This window comes from Saccoglossus kowalevskii, chromosome 6 (genome assembly GCF_978046115.1).
Source record: "Saccoglossus kowalevskii chromosome 6, keSacKowa6.1, whole genome shotgun sequence".
NCBI lineage: Eukaryota > Metazoa > Hemichordata > Enteropneusta > Harrimaniidae > Saccoglossus > Saccoglossus kowalevskii.
In genome coordinates, this window is record NC_140646.1 from 32,923,336 (window position 1) to 32,950,730 (window position 27,395).

Sequence of the window (27,395 nt, forward strand, 5' to 3'; positions counted from 1 at the left end):
AATCCTACTGGGAGTGGGCATTTGAATTTGAAAATCGGTCATAATACATAAAATTTTAGTTTATATAATTCAAAAACTATTAGTTTTGGCTGCTTCCATTCATTGCTATATTGGAATCGTTAGTTTTAACAAATGTTTAGAACATTTATTCTTTACACCATGCATCGAAAACTGCGTTTCTGAAATGAAAAATTGTAATGGTTTTGCTGATATCAATTTTCCTGGGTTGATGATCAAATCATGTTTATGGGGACGAATGTTTGCGAAAACTACTACGACTTTATAACCCCAGAAAAATGTTCATCACTATTTTTCTAGAATTGTTAAATTTTCATGATTTGATGAGGGATGAATGTTCATGAGAAAAGAGCTTTGTGAGTCACCAATCTGTCACTTTGACTCCCTAGGATGCCAGTGAAAGTTACTGTGATTTTCTAGGACGCCAGTGACTGTGACTCCCTAGAATTCCTGTGAAATGTTCACTGTTAACAAATTTGGTTTTGACTTGCACATTTGTGAATATTGGTCCTGTAGTTGACAAAACTTCAAATTTATTTATTAATTTATGATAGCTGCTTATAATGTAGTATATGAATTTCACAAAATTCGGATTTAAAACTTAGAATTAAACCATCCTAGAAAAAACCAGTAAGAAAAGCAACCCTTTTGAAACTGATCTCTTTTCAAAGAAAAAAGAATAGACTCTAAGAATGAACTGTTTTATTTAAGTGGATTGTGTATACCTGTATGTATTTTCTGTTTAGTCTGACGCATTGGCATTCAGCACCATACAATACTATATGAATAGCCATTTATTAGTTGTTTTGGTCAGTATTGGAGGAAAGAAATCATGAACAATGAATTGGGTGTATGCCCTGGAGTAGCTTTCATTAAATTTGTTGTCTGTGTTCTCTCTTTAACGCCCAGCTTCCTGTTATTATATCCCTGCAGCTGGCAGGGTCTCTATACTGTATTCAAAACGATGATAAAAAATGACCACAGTGTCAGAGTTTGTCACAGCTTGGAAAATGTTAACAAAGCTCCCAGGCATTAAGAACTGGGTCAACCAAACACTGCATACATCCAGAACTAATTTGAACACATCTATGGCAGTACATGTGAATATGGCCTTGGCCGATGGTGTTAATGTGTTCAGCTGGCCAATACACAAGTGATGGCTATTAAACATCCTGTTGTGTGCTAGTTTACTATGTCAACATTTTGAAGTTAAACTTGTTTTGAAAATATATCTTCACAAAAATGTGCTTATACAAGTAGTACCCTTGAATCTCCACAAATGTGAAACGGGAGATGCTCTCATAGAAATCGCATCCCCTCTGTTGCATTGTACTATTTTAATAGAAACCGCGGCTTCTAATACAGATTTAACAATAACATGCATTTTGTGATTGTTGTGTGAAAGCAGAATACAATGCAGAATTCAGTCCTCTATTTCATAAGATAACTATAAGAATCTATCCAGTTCTCTTCTTATAGCTCACTCACTAATGGCAAGATATTATGGGGAGGGGGGCGTCGGCAATAAATTTGTTGATGACATCAACAAAAGCATTGTCAATCAATCATCTTCAGATAACATGATTTATTGAGAATCTTTCCTGTGTAGATTTACCCCAGACCATTCGTCCCGGTGTTATCGCTATCGCCACACGAGACTCCAGCTTGTCTCCTATACAATTTTCCTTCCGCCCACTTAATTTTAATATTCATATGACCTTTGCACTGACATTGATAGCCAATCGCATTCGACCGCGGATGTCACTCTAAATAAACAACTGAATAAATTAATATACCATATTTGGAAGATAGCGGGTAAATTCAACGTTGTTGGTGTGTTCCTTCGGGTTCCGAAGTCGCACAAAACGAGTTCATGTTCCGTTATCTTTCGCAAGTAAAACAGGTCGATATGTATTAAACATGGCATTTGTTTTCTTGTTTTAACCCCCTTATTACGCAAGCTTCCGTCGAAGTGGTCTTTTTTTCGACGATTTGTGGCATGTTGCAAAACGAACGAAACATTGCGGCATTCTTAGCGGTGGATAAGGGATCGACTGTCGTCACATTTATGTCTCGTTTGAAAGAGAATAAACAACCGCTCAGAAAAATATGTTGCTAATATTTAAGTGCGGTGCCTTGAAATCGCCTGCCCGACGTCCAAATTTCAAAAGGATGTTCGATTTGCAATGACGACCGTTCATATGTACTAGGCCACGTTACTAATTACTACTAGGGTCGGTGTTTGCATTAAGAATTATAGAACAAAAGATCAGCAAAGCGGTGATTTTGTCGGCGATTTTGTCAAAGGGAATATTGATAAAATGTTGCAAAACAGAATCGCGAGTTGGGTGAAAAATTGCGCCGGCGGCATTTTCAGCGATGGCGACACCCGAGAAACACGGTGTCACGGTGCATTCGTGCATCAGTACACCGAAGAAATACATACACTGTCCACTGCTGACGCGACAATTTCCTTAGAAATCATTTTGATTTGATTTATGGATGGCGAGCACCGACACTCCGATGAACTAATCAAAACTAAAATGGCGCGTGTCACGTGACTTTGTTTACTAAAGATAGCGTGGGCGTTTGATTGACACTCAACTCATTAGTATTCCACCAATCACAGCTACATCTACTTTCTGGATGTGCGCAGTCAAATTGTACAGGAGACAAGCTGGAGTCTCGTGTGGCGATAGCGATAACACCGGGACGAATGGTCTGGGGTAGTGTAGATTTCAAACTGAATATTAATGGGTAATAAGATATTACTAGCCTTGTACCCTGGCATTAGTTGAGAGAGGTATCTAAGTAATCATATGAGTTAGTGTGTTTATGATTGTAAACACCACGTGATCATTCATGGGTCAGCAGCTTGTAAACGCGTGAGACCTAAAGCCACCCGTGGGAGGGGGGGGGTGGTGTTAATACTGTTTTCAATTACTGTACACATGTAAATATTCGTTTAGGGACGGCGAATGTTGAATGCATGTTTTAATTATTCATGGGGGCTATAAGCCGATTAGATTGTTTTCATCCAGGTTTACTCATGCAAGAAAGTCCTAATGTAATACTTTTAACTGAATCCTCTATAATTAAGCGTCTGGTTTCCATGGACATTCACAGTTTTTAGACAATAAATATCAAGCGCATTCTGTCTGGCTGCCAAATATTTGTTCGTACATGCCCTGAAGGCCGCATGAGTGAGAATTGTTTACTTAATATTGCTCTCAAACTCTGTTTATTCTTTCTCACTTCTTCTGGATCACCTTCCAGTCTTTCTTCATGACACTAATGTTCATTGTCCTCTCATCCTTAAATTTTTGATCGCCATTACTCGTTCTTTACGTTACTTTGGTAAGTCTGGCTTTACATCATTGTTATGATTGATTTCACTGTCACTGACAACTTCATAATGTGCTGGAGTATTTTGAGTACCTGCATTTTTGATAATAACTTAAATAATTATCATTCAGAAAAGTTTTGTAACAATCAACATTAATGCCATTTTACACTCTATAATGTCACAGATTTTACTTATGTTGTGATGCCCTTAACACATTCTAATGCCTCCTCCATTATCATTAATAAACTCTTACCCAATTCTTAAAGGAAAAGTAAACCCAGTCCACACTCACGCAATGTATACGTCGCTATGAGTCCCATATCAAACAGGACGCGGCACGACGACTGTCGCCCTTTAAGATAATTTTTATTATTGTTACACATGAGAGAGCTTCGTGAACAAACTTGTGTGAATTTAAGTTAGATGGAGAGTTTCCATGGAGGTGATTAGTTGTATATCAGAATGACAAGTGTCGCCATTAGCACATTCAAAATATCTGCAAGTCTGCATATTGGAAAAATAATCTGCAGGAAACTGATAGAAATTTGCATCTTCTTAACTTAATCTTAAAAAGAGCATCTTTGTAGAACTATGTAGCTGCATTCCAATCTCCTTCCATAGGTACTCACGCTTTATGCAAATGATAAGTAATGCATATCAAACTGTTTGAAGTTCAGCCACAATCAACATCACACTTTCTCCACAATTCGTTGCCACATATCCCCATACTTGTATAGGATTTAGTTTATAAAACACTCATAATTAATACCGTTTATTTTTATTTAATTTTATACCGTTTAATTCATACTGTTAATTATGCACAATCTTTTGATGATATTTTATTGTGAAAGTGAACATCAATAGTGTAACACAATCACAGATTTAAATTAATTTTGGTTTGTAAAATCTGCATTAGAAGGTGCAGCTTCTGATAAAAATGGTACAATGCAAACAGTTGGGATGTGGCTTCTATTAGAGCATCTACGCATGAACTTTTGGTTTTCAATTGTTCAAAAAGAATGGGTGCAATTTCTATTAGTATTACAGCTTAAATACAGATTTTACATAGTTGCTTTGTATTCATGAAATTGTATTTTACCTATGTGATTTTTGTTTAATGGTAGGGTATGCTGAAATATAGGCTAAAAATGAAAAAGTGCCACCATACTGCATAACTTGTGTGTTATTTAATTATAATTTATTTGTATTTCTAGGTATTCAAACTACTCGTTAATCGTGGGCCGAATGACAACTGGTTTGTTTTCAGAAGATATACAGATTTTGTTAGAATCAATGAACAGGTATGTAAAAATTGACCCCGTCTGACCACTGAAGGTCCTACTAATCAAGTATGTAAAAAAATTGACCCTATCTGACCCCTGAAGGTCCTACTAATCAGGTACCTATGTAAAAAATTACCTTATCTGACCACTGAAGGTCCTACTAATCAAGTATGTAAAAAATTGACCCTATCTGACCCCTGAAGGTCCTACTAATCAGGTACCTATGTAAAAAATTACCTTATCTGACCACTGAAGGTCCTACTAATCAAGTATGTAAAAAAATGACCCTATCTGACCCCTGAAGGTCCTACTAATCAGGTATGTAAAAAATTACCCTATCTGACCACTGAAGGTCCTACTAATCAGGTATGTAAAAAATTGACCCTATCTGACCCCTGAAGGTCCTAGTAATCAAGTATGTAAAAATTAACCCTGTCTGACCTCTGAAGTTCATACTAATCAAGTATGTAAAAACTGACCCTATCTGACCCCTGAAGGTCCTACTAATCAGGTACCTATGTAAAAAATTACCTTATCTGACCACTGAAGGTCCTACTAATCAAGTATGTAAAAAATTGACCCTATCTGACCCCTGAAGGTCCTACTAATCAGGTACCTATGTAAAAAATTACCTTATCTGACCACTGAAGGTCCTACTAATCAAGTATGTAAAAAAATGACCCTATCTGACCCCTGAAGGTCCTACTAATCAAGTATGTAAAAACTGATCCTATCTGACCCCTGACGGTCCTACTAATCAAGTATGTAAAAACTGATCCTATCTGACCCCTGACGGTCCTACTAATCAGGTATGTAAAAATTAACCCTGTCTGACCTCTGAAGGTCCTACTAATCAAGTATGTAAAAACTGATCCTATCTGACTCCTGACGGTAAAAATTGACCCTATCTGACCCCTGACGGTCCTACTAATCAAGTATGTAAAAACTGATCCTATCTGACCCCTGAAGGTCCTACTAATCAAGCATGTAAAAATTGACCCTATCTGACCCCTGAAGGTCCTACTAATCAGGTATGTAAAAATTGACCCTATCTGACCCCTGAAGGTCCTACTAATCAGGTATGTAAAAAATGACCCTATCTGACCCCTGAAGGTCATACTAATCAAGTATGTAAAAATTAACCCTATCTGACCCCTGAAGGTCCTACTAATCAGGTAAGTAAAAATTGACCCTATCTGACCCCTGAAAGTCCTACTAATCAGGTATGTAAAAATTGACCCTATCTGACCTTTAAAGTTCATACTAATCAAGTATGTAAAAACTGACCCTGTCTGACCCCTGAAGGTCCTACTAATCAGGTAAGTAAAAATTGACCCTTTCTGACCCCTGAAGGTCCTACTAATCAGGTATATAAAAATTGACCCTATCTGACCCCCGAAGTCTTACTAATCAAGTATGTAGAAACTGACCCCATTTGACCTCTGAAGGTCATATACTAATCAGGTATAACAAAATTGACCCTGTTTGACTCCTGGAGGTCATACTAATCAGATATGTAACTAACTGCAGAGCTATCTCTCCACTCATTTTCAAAAGTTATGGCCTGGTATGGCTGGTGTTACCAGTTAAATATTAACATACTTTCCTTGTCAATTTAGTTAAAGGTCTTGTTTCCAACATTTCGACTGGCACTCCCTCCGAAGAAATGGTTTGGCAACAATTTTGATACAAGTTTCTTAGAAGACCGACAACTGGGTTTGCAGGCCTTCATCAATAATATCACAGGACACAAAGACATCGTCAAAAGGTAAGCTACCGTTAGTGAAGTGAAGGGAACCTGAGAAAAGAACCAATTATATACAGTGAGGTAGTTAATGGAGGACAGAATCTTGTTAGATGTAGTGTGGCAGTTATTTTGTTTTCACTTTTCTATCATGTGGTTTTTGGCATGCTTTTTCCCCGAGTAAGCCAAGTGACAACCCACTTTCAGTATTCCAGCTAGTTAAACCATAATTCATGAAAAAACATGTGTAATCAGTACACTAATATAGTATAATGTATCTACTCAGCTCTATTTAGAAGAGAATCTTGAATAAAAGCGTGTACGTAAACAAATTGTCTACTAGTTCACATTAAAACATGACTCAACCACAGACGCAAGTTTGTCACTTTATAATAAAGGCAGAATTCTGGGAATCACATTGTTGACTTTTTACACAATAGCTTTCTAGTGATGTCACCAACCTTTCATCTATAAACAGATTAAAATTCACGAGGTTGTTTAATTTTGATTTATGGACACTATAGATTATTACATAATTGGACAGTAAAATTGATAAATTTTTACAAAAATCTTTCTGTCTCAATAAATTTAAATATCCATTACTACATTCGTGTTACGAAATCTTGACACGTTCCAAAATTTGTAATCGTGTGTGCAGAGGGATTACAGCAGTTGCATTTACATTATCGGTATCCACATAGTACCCAAATGGTCTGTGCCGAAAACGCACCTTCATTCGTCAATGGCAGACAATCCAAATAGATGGTACAATTTAATAATAATTACTTTATTGAAATCATATCCATTTGCTGTATATTTTTAGCGTACATTTCAGTGAGTGATATGAAGTAAAAACAGCATACCCAACTACTGTGGAATACTTTATTTTCGCTGGAATTAATCATCCCTTCAGCGAAAATAAATTCCAAGCGAAAATAAAGTATTCTACAGTATTGAACAAAAATCACACAGGGAAAATACAAGTTCAAGAATACAAAGCAACTACGTAAAGTCTGCATATGATTTTGGTTTCGTGTCAAGCATTTAGGCAGCAAATCATGATATGTGCCAAGTTTCGGTCCAAATTTTTTATTGCCGAGTTTTGTCTGCACATGCCGACTTGGTTCTGACTGTTATTTCACATACTCAGTGAGTTGCAATGAGAGATGCATTGAAGACGTCACATGTTTGTTTGAATGCTATGCAGCAATGAACGCGCCAATTTCTTGCAAAATTCCAATAATATTATCTTTATTTTTTTTAATAATTTGTATTAGTACTTGCACCAGGTTTCCCTGTTTTGATCAGTTGATCATATAACCACAATTACTATGAACAGCCAAGACCTTGCTTCAGGCAATCCATAATGATAGGAAGCTATCCATAATGTTAGGAAGATGATCACCAACCTGGAGTATGCTTTCTGTGTCATACTCTATGCCAGCACTGACAAAAAGTCAGAAGAGAAAACTGTGACATTCAATGTCTGTAACTGTTGCGTTGCACAAAAATATTCATAAAAAATGTCTAGTTCTCAAGTTTGGCAAGTTTTATCTATAATCTCCAAACCTGCTGAACATGTGAGTTACACAATTCAGTTTGTTTTACAGTCTGCTTGTCTATCACCAACAGGTTTATTGGATCAATTTGATGGCCACAACAAAACATGTATTTATGATCATGTAATGAAGATGGATGTGAGATAGGTTTAACCTTTTCATGACCAGACTTCTTGCTCAAATTTTGTCTGCACTTTTTTCTTATATTCTTCAATATTTCTGAAATTGAACCATAAATTTGGAGCCAACAGAAAACATTTTCAGTTTTTATTTTAAAAAATTGGCTATTTTTGTCCCAATCTTCTGAAGGAAAGTGCAGACTATAAACGGGACTATTTTGTGAATTTATGATGAAAAGAGGGAACCAGTGGTGAAAGGGTTTAAAGCATTTGAATCTGTGTGAGTTAATATCACTGAAAGTGAAAACAACAATATCATTCATAGTCAGATCATGTGTTATTTCATGGTAAATAGAGGACAATAGACAGCGTCACACTGGGGGTCATTTATAGGACAGCGGTTACATTGCACTCATAGATATGTCAGACGTATATACTGTGAAATTTATTTTCGCTGGAATTAATTTTCGCTGAAAAGGCTTTTTGGCCGTTTTGCTTGGAATTTATTTTCACTGATTTTTGATGAGTTTAATGTGAAATATAAGAAAACAAATATATTTGCTGGATTTTATTTTCACGGAATCATCCCTTCAGCGAAAATAGCGAAAATAAATTCCAAGCGAAAATAAAGTATTCTACAGTATTTCACAAAAAAGTTTATTGGCTTAAATGAATGTGTATATTTCTAAATTGATAATCCTGAGTATATTGGTCCATGGAGTTTTGGAAACAATGATAGTTATTTTAAAATATATGTATTTTATTTGATTATTATGAAAAATGAATGTTTTCTTTAATAGAACATATTTCTAATAGGAGTACTAATAATGCAGAAATTACATTCATTAAAAACTGAATCATTAAAATGTTTTTTTTTTTTACCATAGACAATCTGTGATTTACAAGGGCATGCGATACTATTAGAGCAAATATAGTATATTTGTATGAATTAGTCGGCAATAACATTGTATGTTTGATATCTGGATACCATGTTGCTAAGTAGCAATGTATATGAACGTGGGTCCAAATATGTTGTTTATTTTATACTTAAAATTTGAACCCTCCCTCACCGTGGTCCATCTGCTCTTTTAACCTTTTCACCACCAGTTCCCTCTTTTCATCACAAATTTCACAAAATAATTCTGTTTATCGTCTTCACTATCCAACAGATTGGGACAAATATAGCCAAAACTTTTGAGTAAAAACTAAAAATTGTCTCAAATTTTGTTTTCTGTTTTGTTTCTTATTCCAGAAATATTAAAGAATATAAGAAAACAAGCCATGCATGGCACAGTCCCCGTTAGTTATTTAAAGTTAGTTTTTTAAAGTAATATACTACAAGTACTAGTCCATATTGAGAGATATTACTCTGGAACAGCATTAATTAAAACAAAATGGCCACCATTCAGCCTATTTAAATCGGATCGCCAAACTAATATATCTGTATATCTATGCGATGATGTATAATGAATATTTTAAATTTGAACATAATCAGTCAAAGCATGTCAGAGATATGGCACTAGAACCACATTCATTAAAACAAAATGGCCACTAGTCGGTCATTGTGAATCAGATCTGAATAACAAAATGACGTGCATCAGGGTCGCATAATGTCTAATGTATGTACCTAGTTTAAATGAAATCTATCCATAAACGACAGAGATCCGGTTTTGGAATGCCAAAAATGCTTGATTTTTGATGATTTTTAGCACCAAAAATGGCCACCATCCGGTCATTTTGAATCAGAACGCCAAACCGATATGTCTGTATATTTATGAGCCATAATGTATCATGAATATTTAAAATTTGAACATAATCAGTCAAAGCATGTCAGAGATATGGCACTAGAACCATATTTATTAGAACAAAATGGCCACTAGTCGGTCATTTTGAATCCTATCTGAAAAACAAAATGACCCGCATCAAGGTCCCATAATGTCTAATATATGTACCAAGATTGAAAAAAATCTATCTGTAAACAGCCGGGATATGCCTGATTTTGATGATTTGTCATCACAAAAATGGCTGCTATTCGACCCTCTCGAATCAGATTGCAAAACAAATTGATGTGTAAATGTATATTATGATGCATGTGTGAAGTTTGAATGTAATCGGTCTAGGCATGTCTAAATACAGGTCCGAATGCAAGCATGGACAAACGGATACAAGGAGGCACATAGATCAATCCATAAGTTCCCGTTTTCAGACTGTGTCTGAACGGGGACTAAAAAGTGCAGAAAAAGTTTGGCAAGGAAGTCTTGTGGTAAAAAAGTTAATGTATATTGTTATTAATGTCATAGAAATATATCTGAAAACACCAAACCTGTCAGCTTATTACTGATACCGCACAAATGTGTGTCTAAATTTTAGTTGCAGATTAAACCTTATATTCAAATTATTATAATTTATTCAAGTTCATAGACATCCAACTTTTGAACTAGTCATGACACACATTTAACCGTTATTGAACCAATAACCTTCCTTAAATAATTTTTCTGACCTTAAAAAATTTATGTAAATATTAACAATGAATAAATAAAATGGTAACCTGACAATTAGTAATCTATTTTAAGTTGCATTATAGATATTATGGTTCCACCTTGAAATACCCTGATTAATATGGAACAAATACACTTTCAGCATTTGTTCAGTTTTGGATGTATACAGGATCATTGGTCTTCTAGTGCCAGATACAAGACCTTGCTTCATCCAATCAGATTCAGAATAACCATGTTATAATGATAGAAAGATGGTCACACAGCCTTATTATGTTGTCACAAACATGGATTATGCTTTCTCTGCCAAAAAAAGCACCCTGTGTCAGCACTTGCAATTAGCAAACAAAAAAAATCAGGCCGAGCACCACAATATTCATCAAGTTCTCAATTTTAGCAAGTATCATTTATAATCTTCAAACCTGCTGAACATGTGAGTTACACAATACAGTCTGCTTGTCTATCATCAACAGGTTTATGGGATCAATTTTATAGCCACAACAAATCATATAATGAGGATGAATTTATACGTGTCAGATAGATCATTCTCTATTATATTCAAATGAGAAGTAAAATAAATTATTATAATTTATTCAAGTTCATTAATAACAAACATTTGAAGTATTCAACAACACGTATTTGACCGTTATTGAACCAATAACCTTACTTTAAATCATTTTTTTGACCTTAAAAATAAATGTTTTTCAATCACTGAATGATAACAATGAATACATGAAATGGTAGTTTGACAATGAGTTATCTATTTTTAGTTCCATTATAGATATTATGGTTCCACCTTAAAAAATATGCCATTGTCATTACCGTGATTAATATGGAACAAATACACTTTTAGGATTTAGAATTCAATGGTAAACAAAACAATTCAGAATACACTTGGCACATATTGTAGGTATTAACATGCAACACAAAACATGCAACTTTAATCCAGTCAACGCCTACTTTTGTCACCTTTTACAAAATAAAAAAAAAAACGCCTAATTTTTTTCACATTTTTTGAAAATTTTGATTAATACCTTTAGCAATTATGAAATTATGTATATTTGATTTGCAATTAAAAGAAAAAATTACAAAAATGTACATGTACTGCAAATCATTTATTTTCACTGGCATTTCATTTTTGAGTCCCATGTGCGAAGCACAAAAGGGAGTCTTTGCAGTTACCCTGTCTGTATGTATGTATGTCACTTTTTTGTTCCACCGTTATCTCAAGAACCACTAATCAAATTTTGGTGAAACTTGGTACATAGATGCTCTGGGATAATGCGCAGAGCTGATTAGGTTTTGGTAAAAATCTATGAATATTAATTACCAAATTTGCATGATAATTAGCTGATTTTTAGCTGTTCCAAGACTGTTCCAAGACTGTTCCACTGATATTTGAAGAACCACTCATTGGATTTTGATGAAACTTGGCACATGGATGCTCTGAACTAATGCGCAGATTTGATTAGTTTTGGGTAAAAATCTGTTAATATTATTAATTACCTAATTTACATAATGATTAATAAATTTTTGGCTTTTCCACTGATATCTCAAGTACTAATCATCACATTTCAATGAGACTTGCGACATAGATATTCTAGGACTATGCAGAGACCTGATTAATTTTGGGATAAATAATTGTGCCTATTAATTACCCAATTTTCATAATTAGTTAATTTTTTGCTGTTCTATGGCTGTTGCACTGATGTCTAAAAACCACTCATTGGATTTCACCGAAACTTTTCAAGAGTACCTGTCGCATTTCAATGAACCTAGGACTATACACCATATTAGTTTTTGGTAAATATTTATGCTTCTTAATCACCTAATTAACATAATTAATTAATACTGTATATCTCAAGTATTGATCATCACATTTGAATAAAACTTGGTACATAAATGGTCTAGGACAATAGACAGCCTGATTAATTTTGGGTTAAAATCTGTTCATATTAATTCTCTAATTAGCATAATAATTAATATTTTTTTGGTTCTAATCACATTTCAATGAAACTTGGTACATTGTGCAGACCTTATTAGTTTTACACTTAAATCTGTTCGTTACCTTATTTGCATAATTAATTTTCTGCGTTTCCATCAACATCTCAAGTTCAAGTAATTTTGAATTAATTTTTAATGTGTCTCCAATACTCTCAGCACACAGGAGTTCTTTCTAAGCTTTCTTTGATACTTCTTTGATGTTTTGAGCAATTTCACAAGTTTCAAGTTCACTATCTTGACAGTGAAACAATTAGCTCTATTGTTATTGTACATGTTTGTGTGAATTTAACTAGCGAATTTTACTTGCCAACGAAAATAGCGAAATTAAAATCCAGTGAATCAATAATGTGTTCACTGTATTTGCTTTATTAAAAGTACAAGTACTTACGTAAATGACAGAAGTGCGTCTATGGTCAAAATAAGTCGTATTTATTGATCTAGCCACAGTCCCTGAGGGACTGTGATCTAGCGTACATAAATTATGTTGCGGAGTGCTCGTTCAGTGATCTCAAAGTTGATCAAAGTGACAGCTATGTTTGGTCGTGTTTTTGGTCGTGCTTTGGTTGTGTCATTTTGAATATATCGGTAAAATAAAATATATAGTAAAATATCACAAAAACATAATTTTCATTGATGGATGACTACAGATCAAACGATATTGATGCTTTGAATGAAATTGACATTGAAATTTGTGAATTTCCAGTGGGATAGCCACACCTCCAATAAACAACTACTACCCCTGGCAGGATTACATGCAAGTTAAATCATGGTCTTGTGATGCTTACGCATATACTAGGAAACTGGCAAAAATTTTAAGGGAGACTTGTAACCAATGGAAACAAAAATTTCGCTGGTTATTAAACTCCCAAAAAATTAAACATTGAACGTCATGGTATCCGGGATAAAGCAAACTAATACATCCCTCTGAGTGGCAAATTCAATCTCAGGCACCATCCATAACTCCATTTGTAGTTTTGACGAAAATTTCAACTGTTTTGATCAAAAGCTAGAAGCAGTGTCACATTTTGACTGTTTGGTTTAAAATAAAGATTTCATTCAGTGAAAGTTACAGAAAATGTTAACAACTCCCCCCCCCCCCCCTCCCTCTTTGAGCAGGAAACATATTTGGTGCTCAAAGAATTAAGTCTTGTTTCTCCCATACAAAGTATGAAATTGCCTCGGTCATCGCGGCATGCTTCACGTCAACAAATATGTAAATTGACCACGACTGGGGTCAACATTTGTAAGATTGTACCAGATAAAACGATGTTGTAAAAAGCAGTGCATTACAAGATCTATCTCACCACACTTTCCAACTACAACATCCATATTTTTTATTCACAAGTAGTTATTTCATCACACTTCCCACCATTCATTTGTATTTTGATATTCTCTAATCCCTCATGGTCCATAGCGTTGAGAAAAACCATTGAAAGTTTTTGGATTTTTTTAGTTCTGGAAAGTCTTTGAGTTGTCTTGAGATTACAATAAAAAAATCCTTGAAAAGTCTTTAAATTACTTCATTACAGTAGTTATTAATTCATTTTAGAAAGGCCTGTTTTTTACCAGGGAACTATTATATCCTCAGAACTTTGATGAGCTTTAGTGATGATGTTAACCTGATTTAAGGGTCAACATTTCTTGGAAAAATGCAAGAAAGTTTGGGAAAAGGTCTGGAAAAATCTTGGGAATCATTTGATTCTTGGTGCTATAGACCCTGTTCCTAATCTTTTCTACAATTACTGTCATATTTTTAATTCTGCTGAACGCAGCTATGGGCAATCATCTCACATTTCAGAAGTTGCCATGTTTACTTATAAACACACATGTGCACACAAATTAAAAACAATATCCTGGGGATAGTAACAACAAACATAATAAACATGCAATAAAAAATAATTTACATATAAATGTATATTATAAAACATCTAGCACCGAAATCAATAGAATTTACACTTCCGTAAATCAGCACTTATTCTAAAATGTTTTGTTTCGTATTGAATCAAATTTTCTCTCGTATGGGGTACACTACTAGACCAACATTGATGCATTTAAGCGTAGACCCTCCAGTAGTGTAGGTCTAAGATTTAAAGGCATTCACATACTTTTCTTTGTTTACAGTAGACACGGAAAGCACTAAAGCGTGACGGAATACTCATCACTGAACACATTTGCACAGCGCATAACATTTTTTTTTCGTTCTGGGCTATAATCTCTTTTTAAACTATTACTACAAGCAGGAAAGAATGTATAATATTGAATAAGATGTCACAAGAATACCGCAAAATATGCACTCGGGCAGTACTGGATTGCATTGACCTCCATTCACTACACATTGGTTGATACAACCACTGTAATGCCTTTGTACATACTTTGTGGTATTCTCATGATAACCTCATATTGAAATTATAACTTTAAAAGTATAATAAGCAAATAGTTACCAAAGTTGCAATCAATATTCGGGTTAATGTTCCAGGGAAATTATTGACTGAGGTGCAAGTGACCATGTTCAATGTGACAATCATGAATGTAATGTATAATAATGTAATATATTTCCAAAATTTCGGACAAATAATTTCTATCCATAATTCTTTCTCTCTTAAAGTAAATATGTTCGAGAGTTCTTTTGTTTAGACGAACCACCAGGACCACATGACAGCTTGGAAGAAAGTCGAGTAAGTCTCTCTCTGTCTTCTTTTGTGGTTTCCTGGAATTTTTCCAATTATAAACAATGTACACATATTGAGATGACCTCAATGGGATAATGGAAACGTATTTTGATGACAGGCTACACAATTTAAAGTTGCATTCCTCATTTGTATGATCTGCAGAATACCTTTCTCTAATCTTTGTCAATAGTTTCTTTGAATTTTGTTCATTTCTTAAGAATCCTGGAATCCATCCAACAATAAAAGTTTAAGGTGATTAGAACCACAGTGTTCAGTACAGGCTAGCTTCAGTGCTCTAATATTTTAGGATTTGTTGTCATAGCAACTGATTTTATCATTTATCACGGTGATCACAATAATCATTAATAGGTATTCTGCATATACTACAAAATATGAATGCAAGTTTAATGTACTGCAATTTACATGGGTAATACAGAAACTAATTCAATATAGTTTACTATACAAAAAAAATGTTCAAATTAAACAAGCTTTTTAATTCAAACCGAAAGAATTTTGTGCTCCAGAGAAGTGAACTGATTTTATGAATATTTTTTTTTCTTGAGTTGAAAAAAAGCTGATTACAGTTACATGTAATTAATTTGAAAATTATCTAATTAAACTGCAGGCTATTATAAATTATTGTCCGTCATTTATCTACACAAACAAATTGTATGTTCTTAGTTTCAAGCAAACTGTTAGAAATGGAAATGGTTAATTAATATACAAATTAGCTAATTAGTATGCATAGAATATTATAAACTCTAATTCAATGTTTGTCTATATAAACAGCAAGCATGGACAATCCATTTGAATAAATGTACAAAGAATATGCTAAAATCAGTAATTTATGCAAATACATGTACACCTAATTGAAATGCACACATTGATATTCCAAACAATTATCAATTATTAAACTACATCAGCAACAAGTGTACCAAGTGTCCATCAATTTGAGATACCTGTTAATGTATAACCAAAATATAATAAAATTAGTTGATAAGTATGCAAATTAGCTTATTAATATGGACAGATTAATTAAAAACTAGAGTTAGACATCCAACTTAAACATACACAGTTTACGAATACCAAGTTTCAAGCCAAATGAGAAATAAGTTGTTCTCATACAGAATAAGCAATTGGAAACAGTTAATTAGTATGCAAATTAGCTAATCGATTTGCTTAATTTTACATGATAATCAGATATGCATCTATATTTATGTTTTCTATATTCATCTATTTAATAAATCTATCGTAATTCATAATTATAATGTTATTATTTGTGCTAGGCATTATGCGAGAGTCTTGAAGATGCTGTTTACCATCTAAGGCATGAGGTTGCGAAAAAAGACAAATTAATTGGTCGTCTTACCGAAGAAGTTGTGGCATTGAGAGAGGAAAATGAACAATTGCTAAAATCGTTACGGTGAGTTTTAGGCAATTGGGAAAGCTTGGACAAAACATTTGTGTGAACCGAAGACGGCACTCAGCTGCATCATTAGTCCAGAACAATGAAATATGGTGTATTGTTGCATTTAGTATGGAAATTCTTTTCCTGTTGTTAATCCATATTAGAAAGGCAACACCAGTAAAAGTACTGATACTGTGACAATAAACAAGTTTTGAGTTGGACTGTACCTTAGAAACTTGCATGCTCCGGTGTAAAACATCCCAATTTCGTCTGTAGAGGGGTTGATTTTGCCACAGAAATGTTCGGTACCTCATCAGAACACCGGGAAACTGTGAAACCAGCAAATAAACTCCTACAGCTAGAAATACACCCCTATTCTTGCAGAAAACCAACTCATAGCGCTGTAACTCAAAACTCATCTGTTAGAAACATAACTCAAATATAAACATTCATAAACCATTAATTGCATTTATTGGATGCTGGATCATAAAATTATCGACTTATTTTATTATTTTCAGTAGCGAAAATAGTTCTTCAAGCTTCCGTCAATCTTCGCCCCCACCTGAGAGTGAGAGTAGTCTGGCTGAGTGTGAATACCCATCTGCTGTGGAGGCCGACCAATCACATACCAATGAAGATAGTGACAAATCAAGGTAAGAACATCACAGTGTTATACAGTTATTATTTATATTATCATATATTAACAGCAACTTAACGACGATAATTATCGATATTGGATGAAATCAAGTACAATAAGAGAACAACGTCGCAGTAAGTCAGGTAAAACTGCAAGCCAGTATGCAAACTTTTCGAGTTAAATTAGCCCTCAGTGGGGAAACTCATTCAAAAGTGTCTTCCTTTTATCCTTTTTTACCATTCACACACATGCATACCTACCTTCACAGTATTACAATGTATTACTATTGTTGCATCTGTCTACAAAATATTACCTTGTATTACTGTTTCATACCTGCTTTTACAGTATTACAATGTATTACTATTGTGTACATATGTCTACAAAATATTACATTGTAATAATATTTCATACATGCTATTACAGTATTACAATGTATTACTATTGTGTACATATGTCTACAAAATATTACATTGTAATAATATTTCATACCTGCTATTACAGTACATGTATTACAATGTATTACTATTGTTGCATCTGTCTATAGAATATTACATTGTAATACTATTTTATACCTGCTATTACAGTATTACAGTGTATTACTATTGTGTACATATGTCTACAAAATATTACATTGTAATACTATTTCATACATGCTATTACAGTATTACAATGTATTACTATTGTGTACATATGTCTACAAAATATTACATTGTAATACTATTTCATACATGCTATTACAGTATTACAATGTATTACTATTGTGTACATCTGTCTACAAAATATTACATTGTAATACTATTTCATACATGCTATTACAGTACATGTATTACAATGTATTACTATTGTGTGCATATATCTATAGAATATTACATTGTAATACTGTTTCATACCTGCTTTTACAGTATTACAATGTATTACTATTGTTGCATCTGTCTATAGAATATTACATTGTAATACTGTTTCATACCTGCTTTTACAGTATTACAATGTATTACTATTGTGTACATCTGTCTACAAAATATTACATTGTAATACTATTTCATGCCTGCTATTACAGTACATGTATTACAATGTATTACTATTGTGTGCATATGTCTACGAAATATTACATTGTAATACTATTTCATACATGCTATTACAGTATTACAATGTATTACTATTGTGTACATATGTCTACAAAATATTACATTGTAATACTGTTTCATACATGCTATTACAGTATTACAATGTATTACTATTGTGTACATCTGTCAATAGAATATTACATTGTAATACTATTTCATATCTGCTATTACAGTATTACAATGTATTACTATTTGATACATATATATACACATGTAGACTTTTGCCATTATATATGGCCCATTACATTGATTTTGAAATGACTTCTCACAATCTTTGTTGCGTTTTATTATTGAACATATTAACATAACTTGGACACTTTCACAAACATACATCCTAAATGATTAGTGCGCCCTCAGTGTGTAGATATTACTTTATATTTGTTTTTATATACAGAATTTAATTGCAGAAAAGCAAGAGCAGGTCCCCTAGTTGGCCTCACAATGTATTACTTATTTACTCCCTAGGTTACTTTAAATGTTGTCATGTTGGATGATCATCGATAAAAAAATCATATTAATGTTGACCATGAAACCCTCCTCTGCATGTCGCATTTAAATAATCTAAGCGTCTGTCCTTACAAACTATTTAAACATCAATCAACATTATCTTAAGCCCAGAAAAAGATATTAATGTGTTTTTGGTCATAGCATAGCATCAGTTGTTAAAGATATGTAGCAGCTTTTTTTTTTTTTTTAAAGTGTTTTGACATAGGTTCAGAAAAAATGATAATTCATTAAAAATTGCAATACAAATAAAAAATGCCCAGAAATGTTTTTTTTTTTTGCTCTGGTGCTTACTATAGTCTCAACTGTACAAATACAAATATCAGAATTTTTTTAGAATTTTTTTTATTGAAACAATTGATAATATGAGGATATTAAAGTTGAAGATGATGAATCTCTGTTATTATACAAATTACTACTTCCTAAATTGGTGTCAGTATCTTTCTACGTTGGTGGGGGTGTACTGTGGTGTTTTGCTGGTACATGTCACCTGTCCATCCTATGGTAAGTATCTCATTTCAGTTTTGACACACACACAGACAGACAAATGGAACTTGACTTTAATATTCATAACAATGATTCTGGATTGGCTCGCCTATTTCTCCAAATATTTTGAATGAGTTTATGAATTATACATGGCACAAATTGTTTATGGTTATATATTAATATATTTTGCTATTATTAAATTGGTATATCATGTAATATTTCTAAAGCACTTCAGTAGACTCAAATCTGCAGTTTATAAATCAAGTATATATGAAGGACTTTGAACTATTTGATTGCTAAGTTAGAATATAAATTCACAGGAAATAAACAAACAAAAAAATACATATATGTGGTCTATTGAACATTGTCTGTAATCAAGTTCATTGCGCTGTACTATGCCTGTGTCAAAAGTCAACTTATGTCCATTATTTAACACTCTGCACATAAACTCAGCATTTCACCAAGTCCATTGTCATTTAAAAATTATTAAAATCAATATAATTATTAATATTATTGATTTTACATGCTACAGTAAATATTGGGATACAATCAAGGATTCTTTAAATTATGCAAATGAGACATAATTAATATATTGACAGAATCTAATAATGGCCTTAAAGTAAACAATAATAAGATCAATCTTCACTTAATACTGGCTTAGTTATCAACACTATATGTAATATTAAATGTAGTGCTGTAATAGGTTGTATTGCTTGAATCCAGATGCATGTATATTTAGTAGTAAATATTATTATCTTTAATTTGCGTCTTTTTTTCTTGTCTTCTTTGTAAATGGCGTTACTTTAAGTGTCAGCTTTCTTTGTGCATAATGTATCAGCTTTCCTCTTAGACTTGATTTATAATTTTCACACAGAAAAAAGAAAATTAACATATTAAGTTAATTTATGCGTTGGTTATTTGCTGGTAAGATACCTGAACCATAAATGTGATACATTGCCTAGGGTGTTACCGTAGCAACAAACACAAACATCATGAAATAAAATATTAATTTCCTTTTTTTTCAGCATTCTGAAAAGTGATGTATCAAGTAGAATGTTGGAAGAGATAACAGTCGTCACTTTGAAAAAAACATTCCGTGTTAGATTTAGTGATATCGTTAACGAAGTTGAATGCATATCAAGTCTGGAATAGTGTCTACAAATTCTGCTGTGTCTTATCTGTGACAGTTGCTATTGGTTACAGTAGTGTATCTTTCATGCAGTCTGAGTGGATCAACATCTCCATCTATCTGTCATCTCAGATTTTGAGGTGATATTTGAAAAACAATTTTATGAAAGATATAGCATTTTGAAGCAGTTTAAAGGGGGAAGTCCGGGCAAACGACATAATGCTACCAGATGATATGTAGTCCACCATCTTGATTTTCCAGCAAAGAATTATGGGTAAAGTATGACATCATAGCCACTGTTGTGATTAACTGAGAAAATGGTTGTTTTCCCTGACTTTCCCATTAAGTTAACTAAGCATCATCATCAAGGTATGTCATTTTGAAGCATGTCTCAATCAAATATATAACAACAGTGCTATATAACTGCCTTGCATTCGTCAAACGAAGACATAATATGGCTGCCTGCATTTTTTAAAAGAAAAAACAATATGGCTGCCTGCTTTCTTTAAAGATAATATGTGTTTTATTCATACTTATTATTTACATTGTATTTTATTTATTAAATGTTGTTTTTTTACAATTTTATTGCTGTCAACTGATAGAAATTGTATTTCTTGAAATGCAATAAATTATAATATGGCTGCCTGCTTTCTTCGAACAAAGTCATAGAATATGGCTGCTTACCAGCATTTTTTCTAAGCCTTATTTGAGTGCAACTTTCTTTGTGATCTCATCAAGCAATTAGCTATCCAGTAATTTAAAAGTAATGATATTTTCACAATGAGATTCTTATCATTTTAGCCAAATTAAGATTTCTTTAATTAATGCATTAAATTAGCATGTTGCTATTTGTTGTTTCAAGTGTTATAAAGTATATATTCATAGGGAAATACTACTGCTTGTTTTCTTTAAGGTGTCTGTTCTGTGCTATTAAAATTTACAAGAGGTAATTGGGTCAAAATTCAAGATAAAGCTGCTTGGCTGAGATTTTTCTGGATTTCCAATATTTCAATGCATTTGTATTTTGTTTTAAGCTGAATTACGATGTTTTTATTACACATGTGTTGCTCTCAGGTATTGTTCAGACCAAACAGAATCTTAGACCCAAGGGATGCTTTTGTGGGAGTCCTGAGTCAAAATGGAATCCCCCAAAAAACAAGTTGAGTCAGCTTTTAGTTTCAGCTGCTGGAAAGGTTGGTCTTCAAGAAAAAACAAAAAAACAAACAAATTTCATGTGATTGTATGTTGACTTGAGGTACAAAAAAAGTTTTGGTCCTGATTTCTTTGCATTTACACTTATCTTGTTTAAAAAAATGTGAATTTTATGTTGCCAAAGAACAAATTTCATAAATATATCAAGGTGTTTTTCAATCAATGTATATTTTTTGCAGCAGTGAATTGTCGAACATAGTGCATCAGTGGTGGGTCGTATCGGCTTATACGGCACATTGATGGAAACCTAGGTCTTTGTATTGAATGCTAGAATCTATTTTGAAATGGGTTTGATTTTCAACCAAACACTAAAATTAAAGTTAAATATATATATATATAGAGAAAGAGAGAGTTCTTGAGGAATTGTTATGGCAACAGTATTTTATTGAAAGTAAATTTTTATGGTGCTTTTAAAATATTTTATTATTGTTTGTTACCAGTGTGTCCTGTAACAGGAATTCTGAGTCAAAATAGAATCCCCTAAATCAAGATGAGTCAACTTATTGACTGCTGGGGGGAGGTCCTGATTTCATTTTTCCAAATTCAATTACTATAAGTAAGATTTTTTTTTAAGATCTCCATATCAATGTATGGTTTTCTGTTGCATCAATCACACGTCAGTGAATTAGCACAATTATTTGCATCACGGCAAATCTTTGCGAGTCAGTTGCAGTTGTATCGTCTTAGAGGGCGTACTGGTACAAATGTAATACATAAGATGTAAATAATTTACACATTAAAGTTTTAAAAACTACTATTGTGATCTGTCTGCTTATTTTAATCCTAGTGTGTCTTGGTGATGAATGTGTGTTAGGGTGTCCCATCCCCAGGTCACAATTATACAATATTGTACTTGTTCTGTATTAGAAGCACATTTCCAAAAGAAGCATAGGTAACCCCCCAAAAATATGATGAATACTGCATTTGCTACAATAATTTATATAGAATTTTATCCTATAGGCTACAATAGATTAATATGATTTTTATCCCTTAGGGTACAATATATTTATATGGATTCTATTGCCTTAGGCTATACAATAAATTCGTATAGATTTTAATCTTCTAGGCTACCATAGATTCATATGGATTTTAATTCCTTAGGCTACAATAAATTTATATGGATTATAATTCCATAGGTTACAATAGAACACATAGAGAGGAGGTAGCAAGTCGCAGCTGAATACACTGAAATTTTTTTTTACACAATGAATATAGATCCTCTCTAGACAAGATTGTAATATTTATGTTATTTTTTTATTTAATGGTAGTGCTTCTTTGATTTCAGTGTGACAACTCCAGATATGCCAGAGACTCACTGGAAATCAAAACTGTCAACTACTGATAATACTGTGAAGGGTGCTGATCAAGTCTCTCCTCCAGAAATATCTACTCAGTAGTAAATGGACAACCAATCAGAGAATACCTACTAAAAAGCTGGTTAGGAACACCACTTATATTACTTTGTCAGTTTTGTCACACAACTTATGATTGGTAATTGAATTCACTATCCAGTAAAACTGCCCAATTGTAGAATGCAGTTGACACAGATTATTTCATTGGTCCATGTGGGACATGTGACTCAAATCCTATGGTTACTCTAATGCAGGGTCATAGGTGAAACCTTCACTGCAGTAGCAGATGATCATGTGATCACTATGTTTGGTGACGTACATTATAGATTGGTCAACCTACTGTAATGTGACAATCAGGTGGGGAGGAGGTTCATTTTGGTTGACCACATTAAGATATTCCCGTTGTGGCAGTGACAATTATTTTTTTTATTTTCAGCACTTTTGTGAAATAGAAGTCATCATAAATCAAATTGCTGAATATTTTGAGTGGACTAATCTGTACGGTTCAGTTATTTGAAAATTTAATTTCAAATACTTCTTTTAGAATGATAATGATAAACGATATTAGCCATTAAAGTTGTTGATAGTCAGAACATAGTAACCAATCAGGCTCCTATTTTCAACGCAGATGAAAATTTTATTACAGTATCTCATTTTATATTTTACGATGAGTGATTCGCTAGTAGCAATAATCAAAATTAACTGCCGCCTTGTTCAAGGTGCTTCCTTTAATTGAACTTAATTGGTGAATAAAACTTATAAATATAACTTGTCGTGTTGGTATTAACGAGTCTAAAATTAGAAGATTTAGAATACTGAGGTAGCCTGAATATGAATCATACTTTCATTGCCACGGAGACGCAGTTAACGGTAGTTTCAAGATACCCATAGGGACAATTTGAGGCATATAGCGCCCTCTATGGGCTAGTATTGCCAAAATTGAATAATCAGTCACTTTAATATGATCACTTTCTATGATTTACATAAAATGTACGACAATTATTTACAAGAAAATACTACCACTAAATTGGTATTTTGTTGATTTTTTTTTAATAATGTTGATTTTTGCAGTAGAAATGTTCTTTTTATTAGTTGCAAAAAATAAGCTGCCATTCATAATGTGCATTGGAATCCTGATTCTACAAATTTTGTAACTTTAAAGTGAAAATAATATTTTTTTAAAATAGCTTAGAATTTAAAAAAAAAATATTTTGCTGTTTTTAAGCTTTGAATCATGTCTGTTTGCTTTGTTCATTTGTTTTTATCTAGGAATTTGTTTTCTGCCAATTAATCTGATTATATATTCTTATCTATTTGTTGGGATTTTTCGTAATTGCAAAAGTGGTGAGAATTTAAAATAAGGTATATGTATTAAAAAAATAACAACAAATAATAAAAATTGTCCTAAAAATAAAATAAAGTGTATGAAATAAAAATATAGGTCCACATCAGATTGGCTTTGCATCTACCTTTGATATAATGGTAAAATAACGTCTCATAATAATATCAATAAAAACTCCAAACCTCTAAGCAATATTTAAATCTGCATTCATGCTTTACAAAATGGTGAACACCACATCTAGATTACCCATAATTCCTGCAAAAGTTTTGTAGAACATTTTGCCTGTACTTTTCAATAATGTTTTTGATAATTTTGGACTAAATGATCATTTTCTATTGGCTAAAAGTCTTAATCAAATTATGAAAAAAATTCTGAAAAAAAATGTGGGTTTAAAATTTGTGAAAGGTGATAAAAATTGACCTTTTTTTTGACTAAAAGTAGATATCCTGTTTTGACCTTTCTACATGCTACATTTTGAGAGTAATGGAGGTACTTATCCTTTGAATTCACCCTCAATGTAACTGATCTTCCAGGATGAACAAAACCTCACTTCTAAATGAGTGGTGAATGTTTACAAATCTAGCTTGATTTTATATACTGCGTTAATTTCTCATAAATCCCTAATTAAAACATTAGGCCGTTCTCTCAACATTTGATGTTGTTTGTATATCGGTTAGCACTCCACAGATTTGAAAAGTGGGATTGCAACTTCGAGAATGTTTTTTTCCTAGATAGCATTAATATTCTGCCATATTCCTGTGAGAATTCACACTCCAGTTAAGCTCAATTTTGTTTTTATTTTCTTCACCTCTTTGGAATGGGTCTATATTTTGAATGAATTACACCAAACACAAACCATTTTTTTTCCCTATTTGTCTGAACTTCTGAAAAAAAACCACTGTGGAATTCAAATATTTATTCATTATAAGTCACAGGAATGTGATCCATATTTTCGTTTTGCTTTCTTCATTTACAATTTATTGCCAAATATATATTTTTTCTGTCTTTAAAAACAAATCTTCTATTTTTCTGTGTTGTATGATGAGTATATTTTGAGAGTTGGGATAGATTGGTTTGTATTCTTATTTGAATATTTTTTGTATAGTCTATCAACATTTGATGGGTTTATGACGTAAGTATCCAGCTCTGATGTAGAATAAACATTCATTCATTCATTCATTCATTCATTCATTCATTCATTTATCCACCTATGGTATGAAGCTGTTCGAAAGTGTGAAATGTCAAAATCTGGTGTCAAGTGAGATTGTAGTACAAGTATCACTTTCGTTATCAGTCTGTGCATTTTATATTGTTGATTTTACTCTGCAGCAGGAGTGCATGTTAAAGACAATACGTAAATATGTATATGTAAATTTATGTTTATTTCTTAAAAATGAATTTACATTTTTAGAACAGGTCACCATAGTAACTGCTTTGATGCAGGTTACAAACTAAACAAGGTGCTCATTAGGTGCTATAATAACTTCAGATTTGAGGTTAAAACATGCACCCCTATCATTAATATGGTATCATCCATCCATAGTTGCACCCCTGGCATTGATATGGTATCATCCATCCATAGTTGCACCCCTATCAAGGATATGGTATTACCCATCTATACTTGTACCCCCCATCATGTATTAGTATCATCCATTCGTAGTTCTACCCCTGTCATTGATGTGCTATCACCCATCCATAGTTGCCCAAAATACTATATTTTAAATCCAACTTCTGTATTTTAGTCTTTTTTTTAATCAATTAAGTTAGTTTTTATGATATGAATAATTCTTATTCATTATAATTTATAATTATAAAGTTTAATTACAATCATTTTGTGCATCTGTTTTTTAAATACTTTTAAAATAGTCTGGCTTCAACTATGTGTCTGTATCTACCCTGGTTATACTTAGTAGTAGCAATGGTGTCAAAATTCATTATCTTTAATGGAATTCAAGAAACAAACAACAACAAACATATTTCAATATATTAACATATCAGTGAAAGAAAGACGTACTTCAGTGAAGCACCACTGTCATAGTAATCCATATTTTGTGTAAACAAACTCTTTATTTTACTGTGATATCCAGCGGCAGTGTTTTTAAGTCATCAAGTGCACAGACACAGTTGGAGCCAATGTCTCATTTAGCATTTAAATTAGATTTGGTGTGAATTGATTTACTAATAAACATAATAAAATGAAGTATATACTGTGTGTGTAGTTATTGCTGTCACTTTAAACTTATCAGAGGGTATGGTTGTAATACGTGTTATGATTGTACAATTACATTACATCACAGGTTAAAGATGCCCATAGATGTACAATGAGATTGTGTAATGATGTCACAGAATACCCATATATAGATCATGAGATTGTGAATGATGTCACAGAATACCCATATATGGATAATGAGATTGTGCAATGATATCACAGGATGCCCATAAATAGATAATGAGATTGTGTTATGATGTCACAGGATACCCATATATGGATAATGAGATTGTGCAATGGTATCATAGTATGGCCATATATGGATAATGAGATTGTGCAATGACATGACATTACAGTATGTCCGTATATGGATAATGAGATTGTGCAATGACATTACAGTATGTCCGTATATGGATAATGAGATTGTGCAATGACATTACAGTATGTCCGTATATGGATAATGAGATTGTGCAATGGTATCATAGTATGGCCATATATGGATAATGAGATTGTGTAATGACATTACATATTACCCATATATGGATAATGAGATTGTGTAATGACATTACAGAATACCCATATATGGATAATGAGATTGTGCAATGGTATCATAGTATGGCCATATATGGATAATGAGATTGTGCAATGGTATCATAGTATGGCCATATATGGATAATGAGATTGTGCAATGACATGACATTACAGTATGTCCGTATATGGATAATGAGATTGTGCAATGACATTACAGTATGTCC

General features: G+C 32.9%; 1 protein-coding gene across 5 annotated transcripts in view; it reads left to right on the top strand.

Moving 5' to 3' along the window:
* LOC102807147 (uncharacterized) overlaps nucleotides 1-26,634 on the top strand; it is a 37,426-nt gene extending 10,792 nt beyond the window's left edge. Inside the window, exons 2-8 of one of the 5 annotated variants that reach the window (XR_014929712.1) lie at nucleotides 4,579-4,665; nucleotides 6,267-6,415; nucleotides 15,174-15,243; nucleotides 16,524-16,660; nucleotides 17,164-17,298; nucleotides 20,422-20,894; nucleotides 23,023-23,118. Coding sequence is in view for 4 of the 5 variants with exons in the window: in XM_085500392.1 (XP_085356518.1) it covers nucleotides 4,579-4,665; nucleotides 6,267-6,415; nucleotides 15,174-15,243; nucleotides 16,524-16,660; nucleotides 17,164-17,298; nucleotides 20,422-20,548 (705 nt within the window). In the remaining variant the exon portion in view is untranslated. Of the gene's footprint in view, nucleotides 1-4,578; nucleotides 4,666-6,266; nucleotides 6,416-15,173; nucleotides 15,244-16,523; nucleotides 16,661-17,163; nucleotides 17,299-20,421; nucleotides 22,492-23,022 lie in introns of those variants that run through there. The other 4 variants (XM_085500395.1, XM_085500394.1, XM_085500392.1 and 1 more) reach the window with 4 other exon arrangements.
* Nucleotides 26,635-27,395: the final 761 nt, after the last annotated feature.